Source organism: Myodes glareolus, chromosome 9 (genome assembly GCF_982192425.1).
Source record: "Myodes glareolus chromosome 9, mMyoGla1.1, whole genome shotgun sequence".
NCBI lineage: Eukaryota > Metazoa > Chordata > Mammalia > Rodentia > Cricetidae > Myodes > Myodes glareolus.
In genome coordinates, this window is record NC_142034.1 from 16546779 (window position 1) to 16567694 (window position 20916).

General features: G+C 39.4%; 1 protein-coding gene across 1 annotated transcript in view; it reads right to left on the bottom strand.

Moving 5' to 3' along the window:
- The window catches only part of Map3k3 (mitogen-activated protein kinase kinase kinase 3), an 84328-nt gene that overhangs the window by 57312 nt on the left and 6100 nt on the right, over positions 1 to 20916 (bottom strand). Inside the window, exons 2-3 of the mRNA XM_085695943.2 lie at positions 13897 to 14018; positions 550 to 590 (exon numbers count right to left, since the gene is read on the bottom strand). Coding sequence (XP_085552069.1) covers positions 550 to 590; positions 13897 to 14018 — 163 coding nt within the window. The remainder of the gene's footprint in view (positions 1 to 549; positions 591 to 13896; positions 14019 to 20916) is intronic.

A 20916-nucleotide genomic window follows, 5' to 3' on the forward strand; every position in this document is an offset into this window, starting at 1 on the left:
GTATGGGAAGGATTAGGTAGTGTGGCCTTCTTGGACAAACTGTGTTACAAGGGGTGGACTCTGAAGTTTCAAGATTCCCACCATTTCTAGTCACCTCTCAGTCCACGCCTTTACTCCCCTATCATGGACTCTAACCTTCTGAAAACTGTAAGTCCAATTAGACTTTCTTTTATAAATTGCTTCCATCATGGTGTTTTATCACAGCAATAGAAAGGTAACTAAGGAAATACACAAAGGAAAAGAGAAAGAAAGACAAGTGTGGGAGAGAGCAGCAAAACACTGAGAAGCACATTTGGGTACAAAGAGGCCACATCCACAACACAAGGTTCTAAATTCTCCATGATGGGGAGAGAAATTAAGTGAAATCACATTTTTCTCCACTGAGAATTTCCACCTTGACTTTTTACAAAAGTAATTATAATTAAAATATTAACAAGAAAAGTTAATTAAAAAGAAAAAGTCTTATTACTAGAGGTAGTTTTCTTAGCTCAGTGCTTTCTCAGTGTTTCAGCATACATTAACACAACTACTTATCAGAAAGCAACTTACCGTCTCTCCCCATTGTGTTCAAACTTGATTCTGACGTCACTCTGCCAAAGGGAGTAACAGATAAGTTAGAGAGTTCTCTGAAGTTTCCAATAAGCCATGGATAATTCTTTATGCACTGGGCAAGCATTACCATTAGTTAAACACTTGGTGGCTCCTGTTCCAGTTTCTTCACTCAAAGACCATTCTTTTCCTTGAACTTGAAAAATCTGCTTTAATCTCCTACCCTTTTTTCTCCTTCAAAAAAATTTTATACAATATATTTTGATCATGTTTTCCCCTCCCCCAACTCCTCCCAGAACCTCCCCACACACCCAATTTTGTGTTCTTTCTTATTCTTTCAAAAACAAACAGACAGACAGAACCACTATGGGAGTTTAAATCAAAATAGCACCCCACAGACTCATATGTTTGAATGCTGAGTCTTTAGTAACTATCTGGGGAGGATTGCAAGGAACGGCCTTGTTAGAAGAGATGTGTCACTGGGGGTGAACTTTGAAGTTTTAAAAAGTCATGTCTAGACAGGCCTAGTCTGTCTGTCTGATGATCTCTCTCTCTCTCTTTGCTTGCTGCCTAAAGATAAGGATGTAGTTCTCCGTTACTGCTCCAGCACCATGCCTATCTGCTTCCAGCCATGATGATCATGGACTAAATCTCTGAAACTGTAAGCATGATCGTAATTAAACATTTTCTCCACCATCCGTGTGTAGCCCTAGCTGTCCTGGACTCACTCTGTAGCCCAGGCTATCTTTGTACTCAGAGATCCACCTACTTCTATCTCCCAAGTACTGGTACTACAGGTGTGCATCACCACTGCCCAGCAAATGCTTTCTCTGTAAGAGTTGCCTTGGTCTCTAAACAACAGAACACTAAGACACTGGCAAAAACACACAAATGAAAATCAAAACAAAAAAAACAGTAAAACAAAAATACCAAAATGAAACAAAAGCACACACACACACACACACACACACACACACACCCAAAGTTCATTTTGTGTTGGCTAACTACTCCTGGGCATGAGGCCTGCCCTGGAGTGTGTAGTGGTATTTTATTTATATTTTAAAAAATAAAATTTGCCTGAAGATCAGAGTACAAAGCTAAGTCACTAGAGACACAGTACTAGGGAGACAGGAGTGATATGGCTGGGTGGAGAGAGAAATAGAAAGGGAAGAGACAGGAACTCATTGGAATGTGAAGTTTGAGGTTTGGTGGAGACGCAGTGCAGTCTAAGCAGTCTGAGGATCACACCCCATTTTGGCAGAAGTAGAAAGTTGCCGGCTGGTGGTGGTGCATGCCTTTAATCCCAGCACTTGGGAGGCAGAGGCAGGTGGATCTCTGTGAGTTCCAAGTCAGCCTGGTCTACAGTGCAAGTTCCAGGACAGGCTTCAAAACTACACAGAGAAACCCTGTCTCGGAATTAAAAAAAACAAAAAACAAAAAAAAACAAAACCAAAAACCACCACCACCAACAACAATAACAATAACAAAAAACCCACAGCTCTCTAGTGGCTTATTGCTCTGCTTCTCTGAATTTCAGCTTTAACCACTATATCTTTCTCTGGGTTTTTATTATTTATGCTACAGGAGTGTGGCTGATATATCCAGTGATATTCCATTAGGAAAAAAACCCTGATCTTTACTTTGCCAACAGGTATCAATTACAAACAACTTCTTGGTTAGTGGTGGGACTCATGTCCACTTCCCCACTCAATGCTAAAAACACATTATTTTCTAATGTGTTACAACTTTCAATACTATCAAAGAGAAAACAAAACCCATTCTTTAAGATTTATTTTCTTATTTTTAACTATGACTTTGTGTGTATATCTGTATGTGGTATGTGCATATGCATGTGGGTGTGTTTGGAGGCCAAGGACATTAGATCCTCCTGGAGCTGAAGTTACATATGGCTGTCAGCTGCCTGATGCAGGTGCTGAGAATCCAAGTCAGGTCCTCTGAAAGAACAGCAAACACTCTTGATTGCTGAGCCATCAATCCAGCTCCCGACAAACACTTGGAAAAAATTCCTAAGTGGCAACTCCTGGTTGGTTGCTATAGTAGCTTTCTAGTTTTATACATCCTCTATTTCTATAATCTGCTCTGAATTTCTCTAAGTATTGCCTCCTGGCCAAGATACATTCACTTCTTGGGGCTGGAGAGACGGATCAGTGGTTAGGGACATGTATTATTCTTCCAGAGGATTCAAGTTTGATTCTCAGCACCCACATCAGACAACTCACAACTGCTTGTAACTCCAGTTCCAGGATATGCCTTTAATCTCAGGTACATAAACTTATACAGGCATATACACATAAATAAATAATAATAAAAATAGTAATCCTGCTGCTCTTTCTAGTTACAAATGTCAGGTTACTAATTATCTTTGTATCTGTGTTTACATCTGCAGAATGGGGCTAAACACCTTGCAGACTTGCTATGAGAACTAAAGGAGAATATCAGAAAAATATCTGACATGAAGCAGCCATGCAATAAATGTTTTTTGCTTTATAGCTACTGCTGTTGTTACATCTATCATTGATTTCCCACAATCCTCCCAAAGTTACCCCAATTGGGATAAAGTAGGAAACAGGACAAATAACCTTATTTATTGTTCCTACTTGATTCAAAGTAATCATCCCAGGTAGCCTACAAATTCTAGAAGGACAGATCCAACCAGATTCTCTGAATGTGGCCGGATTCTCTGAATGTGGCTGGCCCGGAATCTTTCTGAAAAGCCATTGACAATGACACTGGGACTTGTTTCCTCTGCATATATTGGATTTTGGGGATCCAGTCTGTTCGGATACTCACCTTCCTGGACCTGGAGGGAGGGGGGAGGAACTTGAACTTCCCACAGGGCAGGAAACCCTGACTGCTCTTAGGGATGGAGAGGGAGGAGGAGAGGGAGTGGGGGGAGTGGGAGGGTGTTGGGAGGAGGGGCGGAAATGGAAACTTTTATAATTTAATAAAATTACTTTCTAAAAAAAAAAAATCTAGAAGGACACGAATTTTTTTTTTTTTACCTAGTTTTTGTATCCCCATGTCAAGCGAAGGAATGGCATATTTTATGTGGTTAGCAACATTTGTTAAATGGATGAACAAATTTCAGAACAAAACTTAAAAGTAAATGTCAGAAATAAGATGTAAACTGGGTGCAGTAGTGTAGGCTTAGAGTCCCAGCAAGTTACTAACACCTTGTGGGAGTTTGAAAATGACAGGAAAAGAAAAAAGATATCGAAGACGAAAAGACCACATATAGGGTTTTTAAAAGAAATATTGTCAGGAAATCAGTAAGTAACAGATGTAGAAGAGAAATAGTTCATAATTAATGAAAGTTATACTGAGAAACAGTGGCTTAGAAGAAAAAGGGATACAGGCATCTAAAGATGAGGAACAGAGGGGCTGGGCTGGAGAGATGGCTCAGAGGTTAAGAGCATTGCCTGCTCTTCCAAAGGTCCTGAGTTCAATTCCCAGCAACCACATGGAGGCTCACAACCATCTGTAATGGGGTCTGGTGCCCTCTTCTGGCCTGCAGGCATACACACAGACAGAATATTGTATACATAATAAATAAATATTAAAAAAAAAGATGAGGAACACATAAAAGTGAAACAATACAGCAGAAAAGGGAGGGAGTTTATAAGGAAGGAAGTGTACATAAAGGACTTCCTTTTCCCAGGGGATTACGAGGCTAGAATTTCTTTCCAACCCTTGAAATAGAATATGGGTTCTAATATGCATCCTAAAAATTGATACTCTCAAACAGAATTCATATATACTTTGTTTAATAATAGTAATTAGATCATTATGTGTTTAGACTTTTAAAGTAAAATATTATTATTTCAAAAAGTAGTAACTTTCAATGCAAATCTCTTTAATGACAGCCTAAGACAGTAGGATTTTCAAGCCTGTTTCTGCTTTTAATCTACTGTAATAATCTATATCATGAAGTCCCTGGAAAATTCCACTATATAGCCTTATGAGGACAAGGTGAAAAGGGCATAACATCACAGAATTATTTATGAAAAGTTTTAACTACATTTACCCCTAGTGTCTTTCAAAGGACCAAAGGAGTGTCCTACAGGGTCTTCAAACCCCATACTGCAAGAATCACTAAATTAGAATAAAAGAGTATCAGAGCCAAACAGATGATTCAAGGACCAGTGAAATAGCTCAGCTGGTAAAAGTGCCTGCTGCCAAACCCGAAAACAATTCCAGGACCCATATGGTGGAAGGAAAAGAACCAACTCTCAAAAGTTGCCCTCTGACGTCAACATGCATAACTTGCCATACACACAGACACAGTAATAAACTAAAACATAATTTAAATTTCTTAAAATTATGGCTTAAGCATGCTAAAAGTACTCACTCTTCAACTAGAACAACACTGTATTTAGACACACCTAATAAGAAACTTCCTCAGACCTTTACAGAACTGCAGGAACTAACATATTGCAGAGTGGGCCATAACTCAAACAATGCTCTATGTTAAAGTAGTATGGAAGGGAATTGAACTTTTACTCCATACCCCAAATCATTCCTATTAGTACAGCTAAGCCCACAGTAAAACAGTATATAAAAACATGGCTTTTTCTGATGCCATGATAGCCATTCTAGAGCAGGATGCAGGCTCCAATGTACATCATTGTATGCCTAGATCAGCCAAGCTCCCAAATCTGAGTTTCTTCTGTCAGACTTGTCATAAGGAGCCACAAATAAGGAAAGTTCAAATAAAGATAACTATGTTCAACTCCTTTGCCATCCTCTGAAGCATTTCAATTCGTGGCCCAGTCTCCTCTGACTTCTACGACTTGGTTCTAACCTAAGGAACCTGACAGCATTTTAACCACTTCTGCTTCATTGATGGTTCCTCTTTCACCACCTCTTTTTGTTTGCTTGTTTGGTTGGTTGGTTTTTCAAGACAGGGTATCTCTGTGTATCAGCCCTGGCTCTTCCGGAACTTACTCTGTAGACCAGGCTGGCCTCAAACTCACAGAGATCCACCTGCCTCTGCCTCCTGAGTGCTGGAACTAAAGGCTTGCACCACCACTGAAATGCACATTTAGGACTTAGAAAGACAGGATGTTGTGTACCCTGTATATCACATGATGTTTCCCTCTTACTGGGGGTAGTAGCTAGAGAAGCAACCTACAGCCAAGGCAAAATACACACCAGTTATTTCCTAAAGTTGGCTGTGAGTAATTCTGATCAACAGCTGGGGATAGAATGTTTGTTTGAAATGTGCCTGACCCCTCAACATGGTTACAGAGATTATAGAAAAGCTATCTTCACCCTCATAAGAGCACTACCTGCTCTTCCAGAAGATCTGGGTTTAATTCCCAGCACCCACATGATGACTCACAGCCATCAGTAACTCCAGTTATATCGGGCACCAGCATACACATGGTACCCAGATATGCTGGCAAAACACCCATACACATAAAAATAAATAAAATTTAAACAACAAAAACACCCTAAAAAATCTTTTAGTTTTCTGTAATTTTTAGGCTCTTCAAAACCGCAGATGGGGAAGTGGAAACCTGCAAAAATCAACACACACACACACACACACACACACACACACACACACACACCTGCCCATTCTCAGTCGTGTCCCCCCCACTGTAATTTCTTAACCTAGCCTAAGTTATATGTCTATATCAACCACCCTCTTAAACTAGTCTCCCTTCTCAATGTCAGCATTTCTTTTCGTTTCTCTCCTGGGGTCAACCCTGAGGTTTCACACATGCTGCCGCTCACTGGACAGCCCTTCTGTGTCATTATACCAAAATTGAGGGCTAGAGAAAGAGTTTAGAGGTTAAGAGCATGTTTTGCTCTTCAAAAAGTCTAGAGTTCTGTTCCAAGCACCCATGTTGGGCAACTCACAACTACAATTAACTCCAATTCCAGGGGATCTGACACCCTTTCCTGCACATAAATAAAAAAAAATTTTAAAAAAGTAATTTTAGGGTCTGAAGAGATGGCTCAGTGGCTAAGAGCACTGGTTGCTCCTTCGGAGGACTCAGGTTCAGTTCCCAATATCCATTCGGCAGCTCACAATCTTAGCTCCAATTCCAGGAGACTTGATGCCTTTTCCTGATATCTTCTGACATCAGGCATGCATGTGGCACACATACATAGATGCAAGCAAAACAAGCACACATATAAAAAAGTTGACTCAAAGTCAGTAAGGATGATATGAATAACACATATAAAATAGAAATAAATAAATCCAAGAAATAAAAAGTAACTTTGATAGTATGTCCTCTCATCTACATACACAAAAATCTCTGAGACCTTGAACCTTCCCTTCTTTTCCCCTTACTCTCTCCTTAAACACCTTCAGCATGAGACTCTGCCTCCCACTATTCCCAGTATCACCATTACTGAGATCATTTACCCTTAGTTCTGGATTCCTTTTTGTTTTTTGTTTGATGACAAAGGGTCTCTACAGAGCCCTGACTGTCCTACAATGCACTATGTAGACCAGACTGGCCTTGAACTCACAGAAATCCACCTGCCTCTGCTTCCTTAGTGTTGCATTAAACCTATGTGCCACCATACCCTGCTAATCCTATATTCTTAGTCATTTCTGCACTTTTTCGCTCTTCTCTTCCACTCACTCTATTATTTATCCCATTCACTCTACATTTCCTTTTTTATTGTTTTATAATTTATTTAAATTTATTTTATGTGCATTGCTGTGAAGGTGTCAGATCCCTTGGAACTGGAGTTACTGATGGTTCTGAGCTGCCATGTGGTTGCTGGGAAATGAATGTGGGTCCTCTGGAAGAACAGTTAGTGCTCTTACCCACTAAGCCATTTCTCCAGTCCCATACTCTATATTTTCCAATACCAATCATCCTAATTAACTCTTTCACCATGCCACTTCCCTGTTAAAAAAAAAAGTTATCAGTGGTGTCCCTGACCTGTAGAAGAAATACTAAATTTTCTGCTATCATTTGAAGCTCCTTCAGTGTTACCTAACTATATTATACTGCCTGTTTCCTCAGTAACCCTCTTCTCTAATCAGCTCAATGTGTACCTTATTTCTTTAATAAGCCATATATTCCCCCCTAGGTCTCATTGCCTCCAGTTTCAAATATAGAACTCTCAGCTTCAGCATCATGTCTACCTGTATGCCACTATGCTTCCAGTCATGATAACGGGCTAAATCTTTGAACTGTAAGTCAGCCCCAATTAATGTTTTTCTTTATAGGAGTTGCCATGGTTAGACCAGGCTGGCAGTGGTGGCACACTATTAGCACTTAGGAGGCACAGGCAGGCAGATCTCTAGAATTCGAGGTCAGCCTGGTCTACTAGTGAGTTTTAGAACAGGAAAACCCTGTCTGGGGAAAAAAAAAAAAAGTTGCCCTGGTCATGGTATCCCTTCACAGCAATAAAACCCTAAGACATAATCCAAAAACAAAACAAAGCAAAAAACCCCACAAAAGCAACATACAAGTAACGTTCAGATTTAGGCAAATAAAGTCCCCTGTAAAGTTAACGGGTGAAAGCTATGATCAGGACAGTTGACAGTGCAAGCCTTAAAGTTGACTCAAAGTCAGTAAGGATGATATGAATAACTGACAATAATACCAAACTTAAGCAGAAATGACTTCAAGTCTGTACAAGTAATCCATAAGGGCTCTAAGAATCAAAAAACTCAGTGTTTATTAAATATATGTTGTCAACTAATCTGACCTGGCAAAAGCCTCCCTCAGGCATCATCTCTTGTACACTTTCTCCCTATATTTGCTCAATTTTTTTTTGTTGTTGTTTTTGACAGGGTCTCACTATGTAGCCATGAATGGCTAAAACAAAAGATATCTGACTGTCTCCAGCTCTCTAGTTCTGGAATTAAAGGCATGTGCCATCACAGTAGGCTATTTGCTGTATCTTTCTGGTGGCTCCTTACACATTTGAAACTGGAATCCTTTTGCCAAATATAGTAAATAAATTAAATAAAAAGAAAATGGAAACAACAGTAAATTTTTTTATTTATAAATGACTTGGGTAAATCATTAAAAAATTAACGGAAGGGGCCAGGCAGTGGTGGTGCTCACCTTTAATCCCAGCACTCGAGAGACAGAGGCAAAGCCAGCCTGGCCTACAAGAGTTAGTTCCAGGACAGGCTCCAAAGCTACAGAAACACCGTCTCAAAAAACAAACAAACAAACAAACAAAAAACAACAAAAAGCCCAATAATAATAATGGAAGGGATGATTATAAACTAATCTTAAAAAGCAGTTCTGGGTTTACATGTTATCTTATTTTCAAGTGGGCTAGCCCTCCTTTCCTTATCAACAATCTCTGAAAAGGAAAAGGAGTTCTGAAAGTGAAGAGTGGGTCTGTCACAGGAGCAGAACGTTCAATCTCTGGCCTAGTAAGGATGACCTCTCCTAGAACTCTCTGCGTCTGGAATTGATAATCAAGACCTTGCCCAGCTGGTGCCTGACACGAAGAAAGCAGCTTTTCCACACAGAAGCACCCACTACAAGACATCTGAAGAATCAGGTCCTGACCTTGGAATCTATGCAGGCATGGAGAAGATTAGTAAGATTTAAGAAACAGGAATTCATGGAAATAAGGATTATTTCTTCCTCCAATGGGATCATTAGAAATTGAGCTAGATTCACAAATTTGCAAAAGATCATTAACTAGATACTAATGACAAGCCAATAAAAGCATCAAAACCTTAACATTTTTAGTTCTACAACAACATGCATAGTTTTGGTTAGAAGCTGAGTTTCCCCAAAGTTCAAATCCATAAAATTAGAGCATAGAAGAAATGATAATACTATAACTTTATATTTGTACATTTTTATAATGTGTAAAATACATTCTCTGATCTTGCAAAAAATCTTAAGTAGATACAATGAGTGTTAAATATGTCTCTTTCAAATGGAAAAACTGAGGTTCAGAAAAGTTATCTGAATTACACTCAGTACAACTGTTGTGGCTAGAAATCAACAGGTCTGTTTGTTTTCTGGCTCTACTCCAATCTTTGTGTAAGAGCTCTGCAAACTATATTGCTTATATACATGTTTATAGTCATTGGCATTGGTAACTGCTATCATAAAACTCTGTGTCAACAGAAGTATAACAAACAACCCAGTAACTACTGAGTCTCTGTACTTTACACTACACTGTCAGCTCCATGAACAACTAGCACCCACTAACAGTGAACTGTGAATTGATGAGCCCTAAAGAGATGCTGTGTAGCATGGACTATAAAGACAGGCACAGGTCCCAGCTAGGATGTGTCATATATCCAAGATATTCATCCAGCTCTAACTATGTTCTTGGCTTCCAGGGACCTAACATACAGAAGGGAAATTGCAAAAACCACAAACCTAGCTTCTAACAAATAGCTTCACAGCTAAGATCCCATTGCCCATGAACTCCCATAACTACTTAGAACACTTACTTATAGTTGAATGTATTTTCTGTTTCAATTGGTTACCAAGCTGTTTACTTAGGGAAGCAGATGTCTAAAGTTCTGTCAAACAGATATTTGAATTAGGTTTTCTAGTTCTTCCAAGCCTCAGACCCAAACAAGTCTGTCAATGAACACAGCTCTTCTGGTTTCTCTTGCTGTGCCAATCTCAGCTTGGTATTGTCATCCTCACACTCACTCCCCTTGAATGAACCATTTTTCCCATCACCCAAAATATTTGGTTACTTTTAGCTTCAACCCCGTGGTTTGGATCTTTATTCTAATTTGGCATTTCTTAGTCCAATTTGGCATCTTAGCCATTTAAATTAGATTTTTTATTTTTCACCCCTTCTCCTCCTAAACCTAGACCTATGGCAGAAAAAAAAAATACAGGGATGGAAAATCTATTTTATGGGCTGGAGAGATGGCTCAGCAATTAAGAGTACCAACGGCTCTTTCAGAGGACCTGGGTTTAATTCCTTGCACCCACATGGTGGCTCACAATAATCTGTAACTCGACTTCCAGGGGATCCACCTCCTCTTCAATACCTATGTGCTCTAGGTATGCATGTGATCCACAGACATACAAGTAGGTAAAAACATTCATACGTATAATAATAAAAATCCAAAACACTGTTTTATCCTTTTTCAAATCTGCTACTATTACAACAAGAATAATAATAAATGAGGCTGCACTCCATAACTGTAAGGATCTGTATCAACAGATTATTCACAGTGCCAGGCTCTTTTCATTACCTTAACCTATAAACACATCTTCCCATGGATCTCCAGTACTCCTATCTCAGCCTGTTTCTTAGAAATACATTCTTTTTGGCTTTAGGATTTTGCTAAAGAATACTTTCCAGAAATTTCTGAATTTCCAAAAAGAAACCCTGTTTGACTTCATTAAAAGAAAAAGGTATCAATATTTTTATTGCCATTTTACCCAATATTAGCAGACAACCTTGAGCTACCAACACACACACACACACATACACACATACACACACACACACACACACACACACACACACACACACACACACACTCATCCTCTGTGCTGGGAACTGAGTTTCTCTGTAGCTTTGGAGCCTGTCCTGGAACTTGCCCTGTAGACCAGGCTGACCTCAAACTCACAGAGATCCACCTGCCTCTGACTCCCGAACGCTGGGATTAAAAGCATGCACCACCACCACCAGGCTTGAGTTTAAAATTGCTAATATTGTCCATGTTCTTCAGCTTCACTTTCCCCCAAGAATACAATCTTAAAGATGATTCAAACAATAAGCTTATCACAGAATGTAGAAACTAATGGAATGAATTCACTAATGAATCTGTACATTTCTAAGCATGTGGTATCTTGTCTTCCCACCAAGAAAAAAAGCCCTTATATTGTTTATAAAGTTGTTTTGTCCAATACAACAGCCACAAGCCACATATGGCTATTTAATTTAATTAAAACTAAACAAAGTAGAAAATCCATTTGCCCAACAGCTGTATGCAGTCAGTGACAACCATACTGGGTAACAAAGATGTGGAGCACCCTGTCCACAGAAACTTCATTGGCTGCACTTGGCAGAGGCTGTTGCTGAATACTGCTATTATGAGAATAGCCCCTACAAGACAGAATTGGGGTCACACTAACCAATGACCTCTATAATCCACTAACATGCTTTGTCCAGGAAATGAAGTTCGCTCTTTCAGCACAAGCGGCATGTTTAGAAGCACACTTAGGCGTCCACAGGTCATCTGGGTTCTTACCCCAAACTTTTTCTCACTGGCCCCTGCATATGAGCTTGTTGTTAATGTGGGGTTGTTCAGAAAGGCTGAGCTACTGCTGCTGCGCATTTTCTTTAAAAATAAAGAAAAAAACTAGGTTAATAATTTGTGTCCTCCATGCAACAGAACAATATTTAATGTTTTTCAAGTAAATTGTGGAGCCTAAGAGCCAACAGCTCTTGTTACTATTACTTTCTAACAAATAATCCATTCCATAATCTTTATAACCACTGAAGCAGCAGCAGGCAGAGTATTAAAAAAAAAAAAAAAAAAAAAGCAAGATTCTTTGGTTAGAACTTTGAGCTCTACGCAGGATTCGAAACTCTTCGGGACTCCCCTGCTCCCTTTCCTGGAGTGATTCCCTAGGGCCTTCTTTTCACCCGCTGACTGCTCTCCATGCCAACAGTCCAGCTAGGAAAAGATCAGCTAGCTGCAGCAGTGTTAGCGAGCACACTCCACATAGGAAGACAGGAAGGAAAGTGAGGTCATTAGACTCAAGCCATGGGGGAAGGGACTCACTTCTGGTAAAAATGTTCCTTCCCAACACTGCTTTGAATACAAGTAAACTACAGCAAAGGGGAAGCCACACAATGAGACAGATTAATGTACTAAAAGTGTAAGAATGAAACAGAATCTGTTATTTCACCCAGTTCTGTAAGATAATCACAACACTAGAGACAGCTTTCTAAACTGGAGCAAAACACTCCTCCTATCCCCCAGGGAACCTAGAATTCCTAAAGGCAGGAAATAATCTAGAGGGTATATCTGGCAGACCATAGGCAGAAAAACGTTCTAAAGCCTTATATTTTCTTTTTTTAAAAAAATATTTATTCATTTATTATGCATACAATATCTGCCTACATGTGTGCCTGCAGGCCAGAGAGGGCACCAGATCTCATTACAGATGGTTGTGAACCACCATATAGTTGCTGGGAATTGAACTCAGGACCGCCTTATACTTTCTTGTAACTCTCAACAATTGATAGACAAGATAAATGAGAAGAGGTTAGCTAATAAGAAGACCCACAGGAAGAATGTCCTGGACAGACTTTCATCAAGCATATATGGTACTTGGGTACCACAATCATCACAAAGAACACTAGACACCCATCAGACCATGTGGGACCCCATCCATACACTCTTCTCTGAAGGCCAACTCAACCAGGAAATGGGATGATAAATGATACCAGACATGAGAAATGATACCATCACATAAATTTAAATGTTAACAAAAATAGAAAATGTTTTTCTAAAGCAGCATATGACTCTCAATAAAAAGAGACTCTCAAATACCCAAGCCAATAATAGGAAACAACAATAATAAAATCGTTCAGTGTTGCTCTTAAAATATGCTATACTGACACTTTAATTAATGAATTACCTTTCCTAATTATATTTTACATAACTGAATATGAAATTTATTTTTTCCTGAATATACACTCTAAGGCAGTTGAAGACCTTACAAATTCCAGATCAAAAATTTGATCTGACAAATAATCATTAAAAAGCAAAATAATTGCATGAATATAGACTTCATAAGAAAAGAAAGAATGCCAGGTGGTGGTGGCAGTGTAGACCTTAAAACACAGCACTCAGGAGGCAGAGGCAGGCAGATTTTTGTGAGTTCAAGACCAGCCTGGTTTACAGAGTGAGTTTCAGGACAGGATGCAAAGCTACAGAGAAACCGTGTCTCGAAAAACAAGAGAGAGAGAGAGAGAGAGAGAGAGAGAGAGAGAGAGAGAGAGAGAAAATTATTCTTATTCTCTACAGATGAAAAGCTATGCCAAGACCCATACTTGGCTGCTACATAACATTCACTATTTAATATGATGTAAAAGGGAACCAACATTATTCAAGCCTAGTATTAGAGTAGCCTTAGCTTTTCATATATTCCTCATTTGAAAACCTCTCCCCATCCGGGTGGTAGTGGTGCACACATTTAATCCCTCGGGAGGCAGAAGCAGGCGGATATCTGTAAGTTCGAGGCCAGCCTGGTCTACAAAAGCTAGTTCAGGACAGGCTCCAAAGCTACAGAAAAACCCTGTCTCAAAAAACCGAAAAAAGAAAAAAGAAAAACAGAAAACCTCTCCCCAGTAAGTTTGGTAAAGCTCTACCAGAGTCACACATACCTGCCTGTTTGGGTGACCCGTGTCCTTGTTCTTCATGGTCTCATATCCAGACACCCGGGAACGTCGGCTCATCTGAAGGGCCACCAGGTCCTTCATGATAGAATCTAATGCCTCCTGTTCATCTGCATTGAAAGAAAGCATGCAGGCTAAGATACTTCAATAAAGCACTGTTTCCACCAATTACACTTCTAATATTGCAGGGCGTAAAAGGACACATCTGAGATGTGGTGGCACATGCCTATAATCCCCACACTTGAGCAGTAGAGGCAGAAGGATAACTACAAGAATGAAGCCAGTCAGGGCAATACAGCAAGACCATTTCAAAACACAACAAAATAAGACAGACTCTATAACTACAGTCACACAGTGGTTAAGAAAAAGATAACTAAGGCCAGGCTGTAGCAATATAAATTTTAATGTTTTTTTTAACAGTCCTCCAGATTTCTGGCAATGCACTAGTTGGGACTGAGGGAGTAGTTTATTCAATGACAGAGGAATTCAATCATGAAAAACTTGAAAAGTTGGAGTAAGGAACAGCATAGTACAATATAGATGGTTACTGAATGAAAATATAAATTCAGCAAGCTAATCCAGGGGCAGGGTTGATCCTAGACCTATCTTTCCTTCTTTTTAAAGGCTCACTATGTATGTAGTTCAGGCCAGAACATGACAGACATCTAAGTGGGATTTTTACAGTTGGCAACGACACCCAGCCAGACTTACTCTTAAAGCACTATGTGTGACAGAGGACTTCTTAAAGGACCTCAGGTAGTTGCTTTGAAAACAACTGTTTACAGGTCTAACCTTTACACATGCTTCTAACTACCAATTTTATAGGCTAGTCAGCTTCAGATAGGGAAGTCAAAGGGTAGTTCTCCTGTTTTTCTTCCTTAACTGGCTAGAGCAATGTACTGTCTCTCTACCTTACTGGCTTTACTTTTAACCTCTTTCTCTTAAATACTGTGGAATACTAGAGTTTGCACTTTCTGAAGACAAACTGTCCAAAACCCAGAATACAAACCAGCCTGACCCCAAGCTTTATGAAATTCTCCCAGAGATATTTATCCAATCAAATAACATTTAAAGGCTGAAAATAATCTATCAGTTAATCTGGAAGAGAACATGTGGGTGAGTTGTCACACTCCCCAAGTGACTCACTTGGGAACTTAGGGCACACCTTTAAAAAAAGCAAGTAAAAAAGCCTCCACCCAACGAGAGTGCCCATCTTCTGCCCTTCATTCTTGTCCCTTAGAAACAGTAATACTCCATGGGAAGAAAGAATAGAATGAATTTGGCCTCTTGCCCAACAAGACCTCTGAAGAAACATAGGAAAGGAAGTACCAAGATACCTATAAAGATATTTTTACTTATTTATTTTTATTTTATGTGCATTGGTGTTTTGCCTGAATGTATGTCTGTGTGAGGGTGTCAGATCTTGGAGTTATAAATAGTTGTGAGCTGCCAAGTGGGTGCTGAGAATTGAACCCGGTCCTATGGAAGAGCAATCAATGCTCTTAAATGCTGAACCATGTCTCCAGCCCTACAAAGATACTTTTGACTGTCCAGAAAAGTAAATTTAAATTTAAAACTTGCAAGTGTCCTTTAATCCAAGCACTGAAGAGGCTTAAACAACCTGGACAACAAAGCAAGACCCTGTCTCAAAAAAACAGGAGATAGGAAGATGTTTTACACATATACTTCTAATGATCAAGGATTAGAGATCTTCAATAAAATAATTCAGTAAAGGAGACAACCAATGAGTAAGTGGGTTCTTGTAAAGGACAAACATAAAATCAATCAACTATTTTATATTTTTCTATGGCTTTTTAAAGAAAGATAACTTGGTGTAGAAATGTAGCTCGGAGCAGCTGAAGAGAATTTACTTGTTTTATTGTTTTTAATCTAATAATCAAAATTTAAAAACAAAAACCAAGCCAGGCATAGTGTCATACACCTTTAATTCCAGCACTAAGGAGCCGAAGGAGCAAAGATGTGACTTCAAGGCCAGATTGGTCTATACAGTTCTAGGCCATCCAGGGCTACATATTAAGAACCTGTTTTATTTAAAAAAAATAATAATAATAAGGGCTGGAGAGATGGCTTAGTGGTTAAGAACACTGGCTATTCTCTTTCTTGTAGAGGACCTGGGTTTGATTCCAGCACCTACAGATAGCTTACAACCATCTATAACTCCAGTTCCAGGGGAGTCAGTACCCTCTTCTGGCCTTCTCTAGGAGCAAGGCAAGTGGTGCACTGATATACATACAAGCAAAACACCAATACACATAAAATAAAATAAATTTGAAAACAAACAAGAACAGAGGCTGGGGTATCCATGTGCAAGGCCCTAGATTCAATCAATCCCTAGCAACACACACATACCCCTCTAAAGCATAGTATCTAAACTATCTTAAATGTGACAGACAAAATTTAAGTAAGATTAGCACTAATAAACGTTATCTCAGACACATCCAGTAAAAGTATTGAGAGCTTAATATATGTATGGAGGTTTGAGAAGGTTGGGTTTTTTGTTTGTTTTGTTTTTGTGTAGAAGGGCTTGGTTTGGTTTTGGTTCAGTTTGGAGACAGTATAGCCCTATGTAGCTCTAACTGGCCCGGAACTTGCTATGTAGATCAGACTGGCCTCACAGAGAGGTCCAGTTGTCTCTACATCCTATGTCCAGCATGTATGAAGTTTTTATTATCAACGTTACCATGTGAAGAATTAAAAATGTCAGGGTAAGGTGCTAGTATTCAGTGGTATAATGGATTTCGGTACTTGTCCAGTATGTTTAAGGCCCTATTTTCAATCTCTAGGTGAGAGGGGAAGGGAATATTAAGATTTGCTATTGTAAGGGCTGGTTTATCAAGTTGACAAATTTTTCTTCCAGGAAGCTAACCAATTCTCAGTGTTATTTGGTGTTCCTAGTACTAGCACCATTCTAGGAGAATGGTCTGTCATTATTGCCTGAAATCTAGGACAGTTGACTTAAATGAAGCATGGTTATAAACTGAATTTTATGAGGTCAAACATAAAACTAAAAGCAGTGAAGTGTATCAACTGATATTTCCAACTACAGACACGAAGACAAGAAGTGACCTGACTGGCTCTTTTAGGCGCTGTACTCTAGACTGACTAAATCATGTGGGCTCCCATAGCAGCGACTCTTAAAATCGAAGGCTGTCTTAGAAAGCAGCAGTCAAGAATATGAACTTTGAGTCAGAAACATCTGAGCTTAAGGAATCTTTAAATAAATCATGTATTTTCCCTAAATTTCAATTTCCTCATATGCAAAATGGAGAAATAAAGCATCATTTTACAGAATTGCTAAGATAAAAACACAGAGAGATGAAGAAAGAAGACAACTTAGAAATTACTTCTCATGGTACTTCGTAATGCTTTAAAAATGCTGGCTGTTATTGTCATCAATATGAAAAGGTCAGTGGAAAAAGACTGGAAGGGCTACTTAACCTACCCTATGATTTAATTTATTCCTGAATTTTATTAATCATTAATAACCATTTGCTCAATATCTATCATGCATTATTCATTAGAAAGCATTTTTTAAAAAAGGATTTATCTTTATATAAATGCCTAAATGTATGTATATGCACCACATGTATGCATGCCTGGTGTCTACAGAGGCAAGAAGGAGGCAGTGGATTCCCTGAAACTGAAATTATAGGTGGTTCTGAGCTAACATGTGGGTGCTGGGACCTGAACCCAGGTCCTTTGCAAGAGCAGCCAGTGCTCTTAATGGCTGAGTCACACCTCACTTTAGAATATTAAAAGCAGTCAGGAGTGGTGAAGCCCAACTTTAATTCCAGCACTTGGGAGAAACAAGCAGGCACATCTCTGTGAATCTGAGGCCAGTCAAATCTATATAGTGGGCTCCAGGTCAGCTAAAACTACTACATAGTAAAACCCTTATCTCAAGAAAAGGAGAAAGAAAGAAAGAGAAAGAGAGAGAGAGAGAGAGAGAGAGAGAGAGAGAGAGAGAGAGAATAATAAAAAGAAAGTTTTAAAGGCTACTTCAGGGCATCTAAACTCTTGGAGTAAAAGCATACACAAGTTGGGAGTGGTGGCACGTCTTTAGTCCAAGCAATGGAAGACAGAGGAAGGTAGAACTTTTGAGTTTGTGAGGCCAGTCAACTCTCTATAAACAATTCCAGGCCAGTCACGACTACATAGTCTGTCTGAGACATAGACCCTGTCTCAAAAACAAACAAATAAATAAATAAACTTTTAAAAAGAATAAACAAATACAATGTCATTTTTAAAAGCAGATTAAAGAAACAGGCATGTTGACACACACCTATAATTTCACCACTCAAGATAGTACCTCAAGTATGAGGCCAGACTGGGATAGAGTGAGACTCTGTCTCAAAAAAAAAATAAGTAAAAATAAAACACAAACATATACACCCCAAAAGTCCAAACCAGGTAAGATGCCTCCAAATTCAGCCCTAGGGAAACTGAAGCAGGAGGATCACAGCAAGTTCAAGGCCAGATTGGTTTGACCTGGACGTAAACAAACAAAGTAAGCTGGTATGGACAACATACAAACCAGTATACATAAATACAAATGCATGAAAATATTTTTTGAAATGTGAATAGCAAGAATTTATATATAGATAATTTCACATAATCATTAACAGATTAGATTCTTTCAGAAAGCAAACTATTTCAGCTATGCCAGAAAGCTCACAAAGTGAGCTGAAGGGAAAAAAATAAGAATTATCAAATAAGGGATAAAGATGGAAATCAAGAAATAAATACATACATAAATAAATAAGAAAGAAGCCAGGTGGTCGGCCCCTCAAAAAGCCAAAAGACGTTGGACAGCGGTGGTGCACATCTTGAATCCCAGCAAGTGGGAGGCAGAGGCAGGCGGATTTCTGTGAGTTTGAAGCCAGCCAGACATAGCGAGTGCCAGGCAGGCTCCAAAGCTATACAGAGAAACCCTGTCTCAAAAAACCAAAACCAAACAAACAAAAAAAGAAATTAGGGTTATTTGTTGTGGCATGCCTACAATCCTAGCACTTGAGAGGTAGAAAGAAGCAGGAGTTCAAGGTTATTTCTCAGCTATATGGTGAGTTCCAGGCCAGCTAAAGAATAAATGAGAATCTGTGGTGATGGCTCACTGGGTGAAGGCACTTGCTGCTTGAGTTGGATCTCTGGGACCCACACAGAGAAAGGTGAGAGCCATCTAAACCTCTACACACATGTACCGTGCCACATGTGTCCTGCCAATCCATAAAAATGCACACGTAAGATAAATAAATATATGTTAAAAGAAAGAAATCTAGGAAGAGTATAATGTGTATTCACAGAAAACAAGGAATCTATGAAACAAGGACCCGAGATCAAGCTTTAAAATGGAAGCACTGGTTGGTAAGATGGCTCAGCAGGGAAAGGGGCTTTGCCATAAAGCCTTACAAACTAAGTTTGATTCCAAGAACCCACATAGTGGTAGAAGAGAAATGACCTCCACACACACACTGTGGCACATTTGAATATGTACCTGATGCACACACAAGAAAGGAAGGGGGAGGGAGGTAGAGGCTCCGAAGAAATCACAAGCAAGTAGGTACCTGCAATTTTCAGCAGCTTGTGCTTTTTCTTCTCTTCTTTCTGACTTACGGTGTGGGGCAATATACCCCCCTTTCTGGCTCCAGTAGGAAGTTACTTTTCCACACTGAACTTCTATCTGAAAGGCCTTTAAGGTACTTCCCTTTTATGAGTTCTCTTGGTTAACCAAGAAAAATTAGAGGAAGTACCATGTCTTGTAATAAACATTATCATCCTACAAGGTATCTACTGACTACCCCAACACACTCTCTTTTCCACATTTATAAATCCACAAAGTAATATTTTGTTGTTGGTGGTTTTTTGAGATAGGATCTCTCTAGGTAGCCCTGGTTGTATATGTATATACAGTCGCTATGTATACCAGGCTGGCTTCAAACTCAGAGATCAGCCTGCCTTTCTCCCAAGCACCGGGATTAAAGGAGTGTACCACCACACCCAGTCTAAAGTAATATTTAATCTTTGTTTTCACTTAACTAATGATGTTATTTCTTCATCTTGCCAAGGCTCTGTCTTAGCTCTGCCAGGTCATCTGATCAGACTGCTCAACAACTCAAGAGAGCCCGTGTTTCAGAGTCCCTGCGTCAGATTTTACTTTCTCTCCATGACAGTTCCATTTCATGTATGTCTACTGCCTCTACTCTGACCATATTCAGACAAAAACCATTTTACAGTTAGGTATGTATAAATAGACCCAATCTTCAATTCACAAAAGAAAAAAAAATTGCTTCTTCAAGAACCTGAGTGAAGACTGGTGAGAGAGAGTCTGTAAAGAGAAAGTCATGGAAGCCTGATGCTCAGATCCACAGTGAAAGGAAAGAACTGACTTCCAAAAGTTGTGCTTTGACATGCGTACACACACACAAACACACACTCAAAAAAAACTTTAAAGAGCATGGTCCAGCCAGGTATAGTGATGCATACCTGTTGATCCCAGCACTCAGGAAATGGAGACAGAAGGATCAGGAGTTCATGGGCAAGTTTAGCGTGGGTCAAATGAGACCTAGTTTCAAAAAACACACAGAAAATGGTTGAAGTCAAGAGTGGTGACTCACATCTGTAATCCCACCAACTAGGAGGTAGAGGCAGGTGGTTCTCTAAATTCCAGGCCAGGTTGGTTCACATAGCAAGTTCCAGGCCAGTCAGAGCTATGGTTTAAGGCCCTGTCTCAACCCCTCCTCAAAACTTTATAGAAAATGTAATTTTTATAAAGAACAGTATTGAGCCAAAAGGTGGTAGTGCATGCCTTTAATCCCAGCACTGGGGTGATCCGCCTCTGCAGGAGGACTGCTCTGAGTTTAAGGTTAGCCTGGTCTACAGAGTAAGTTCCAGGACAGCCAGGCTACACAGAGAAACCCTATTTTGAAAAACCAGATAGATAGATAGATAGATAGATAGATAGATAGATAGATAGACAGACAGACAGACAGA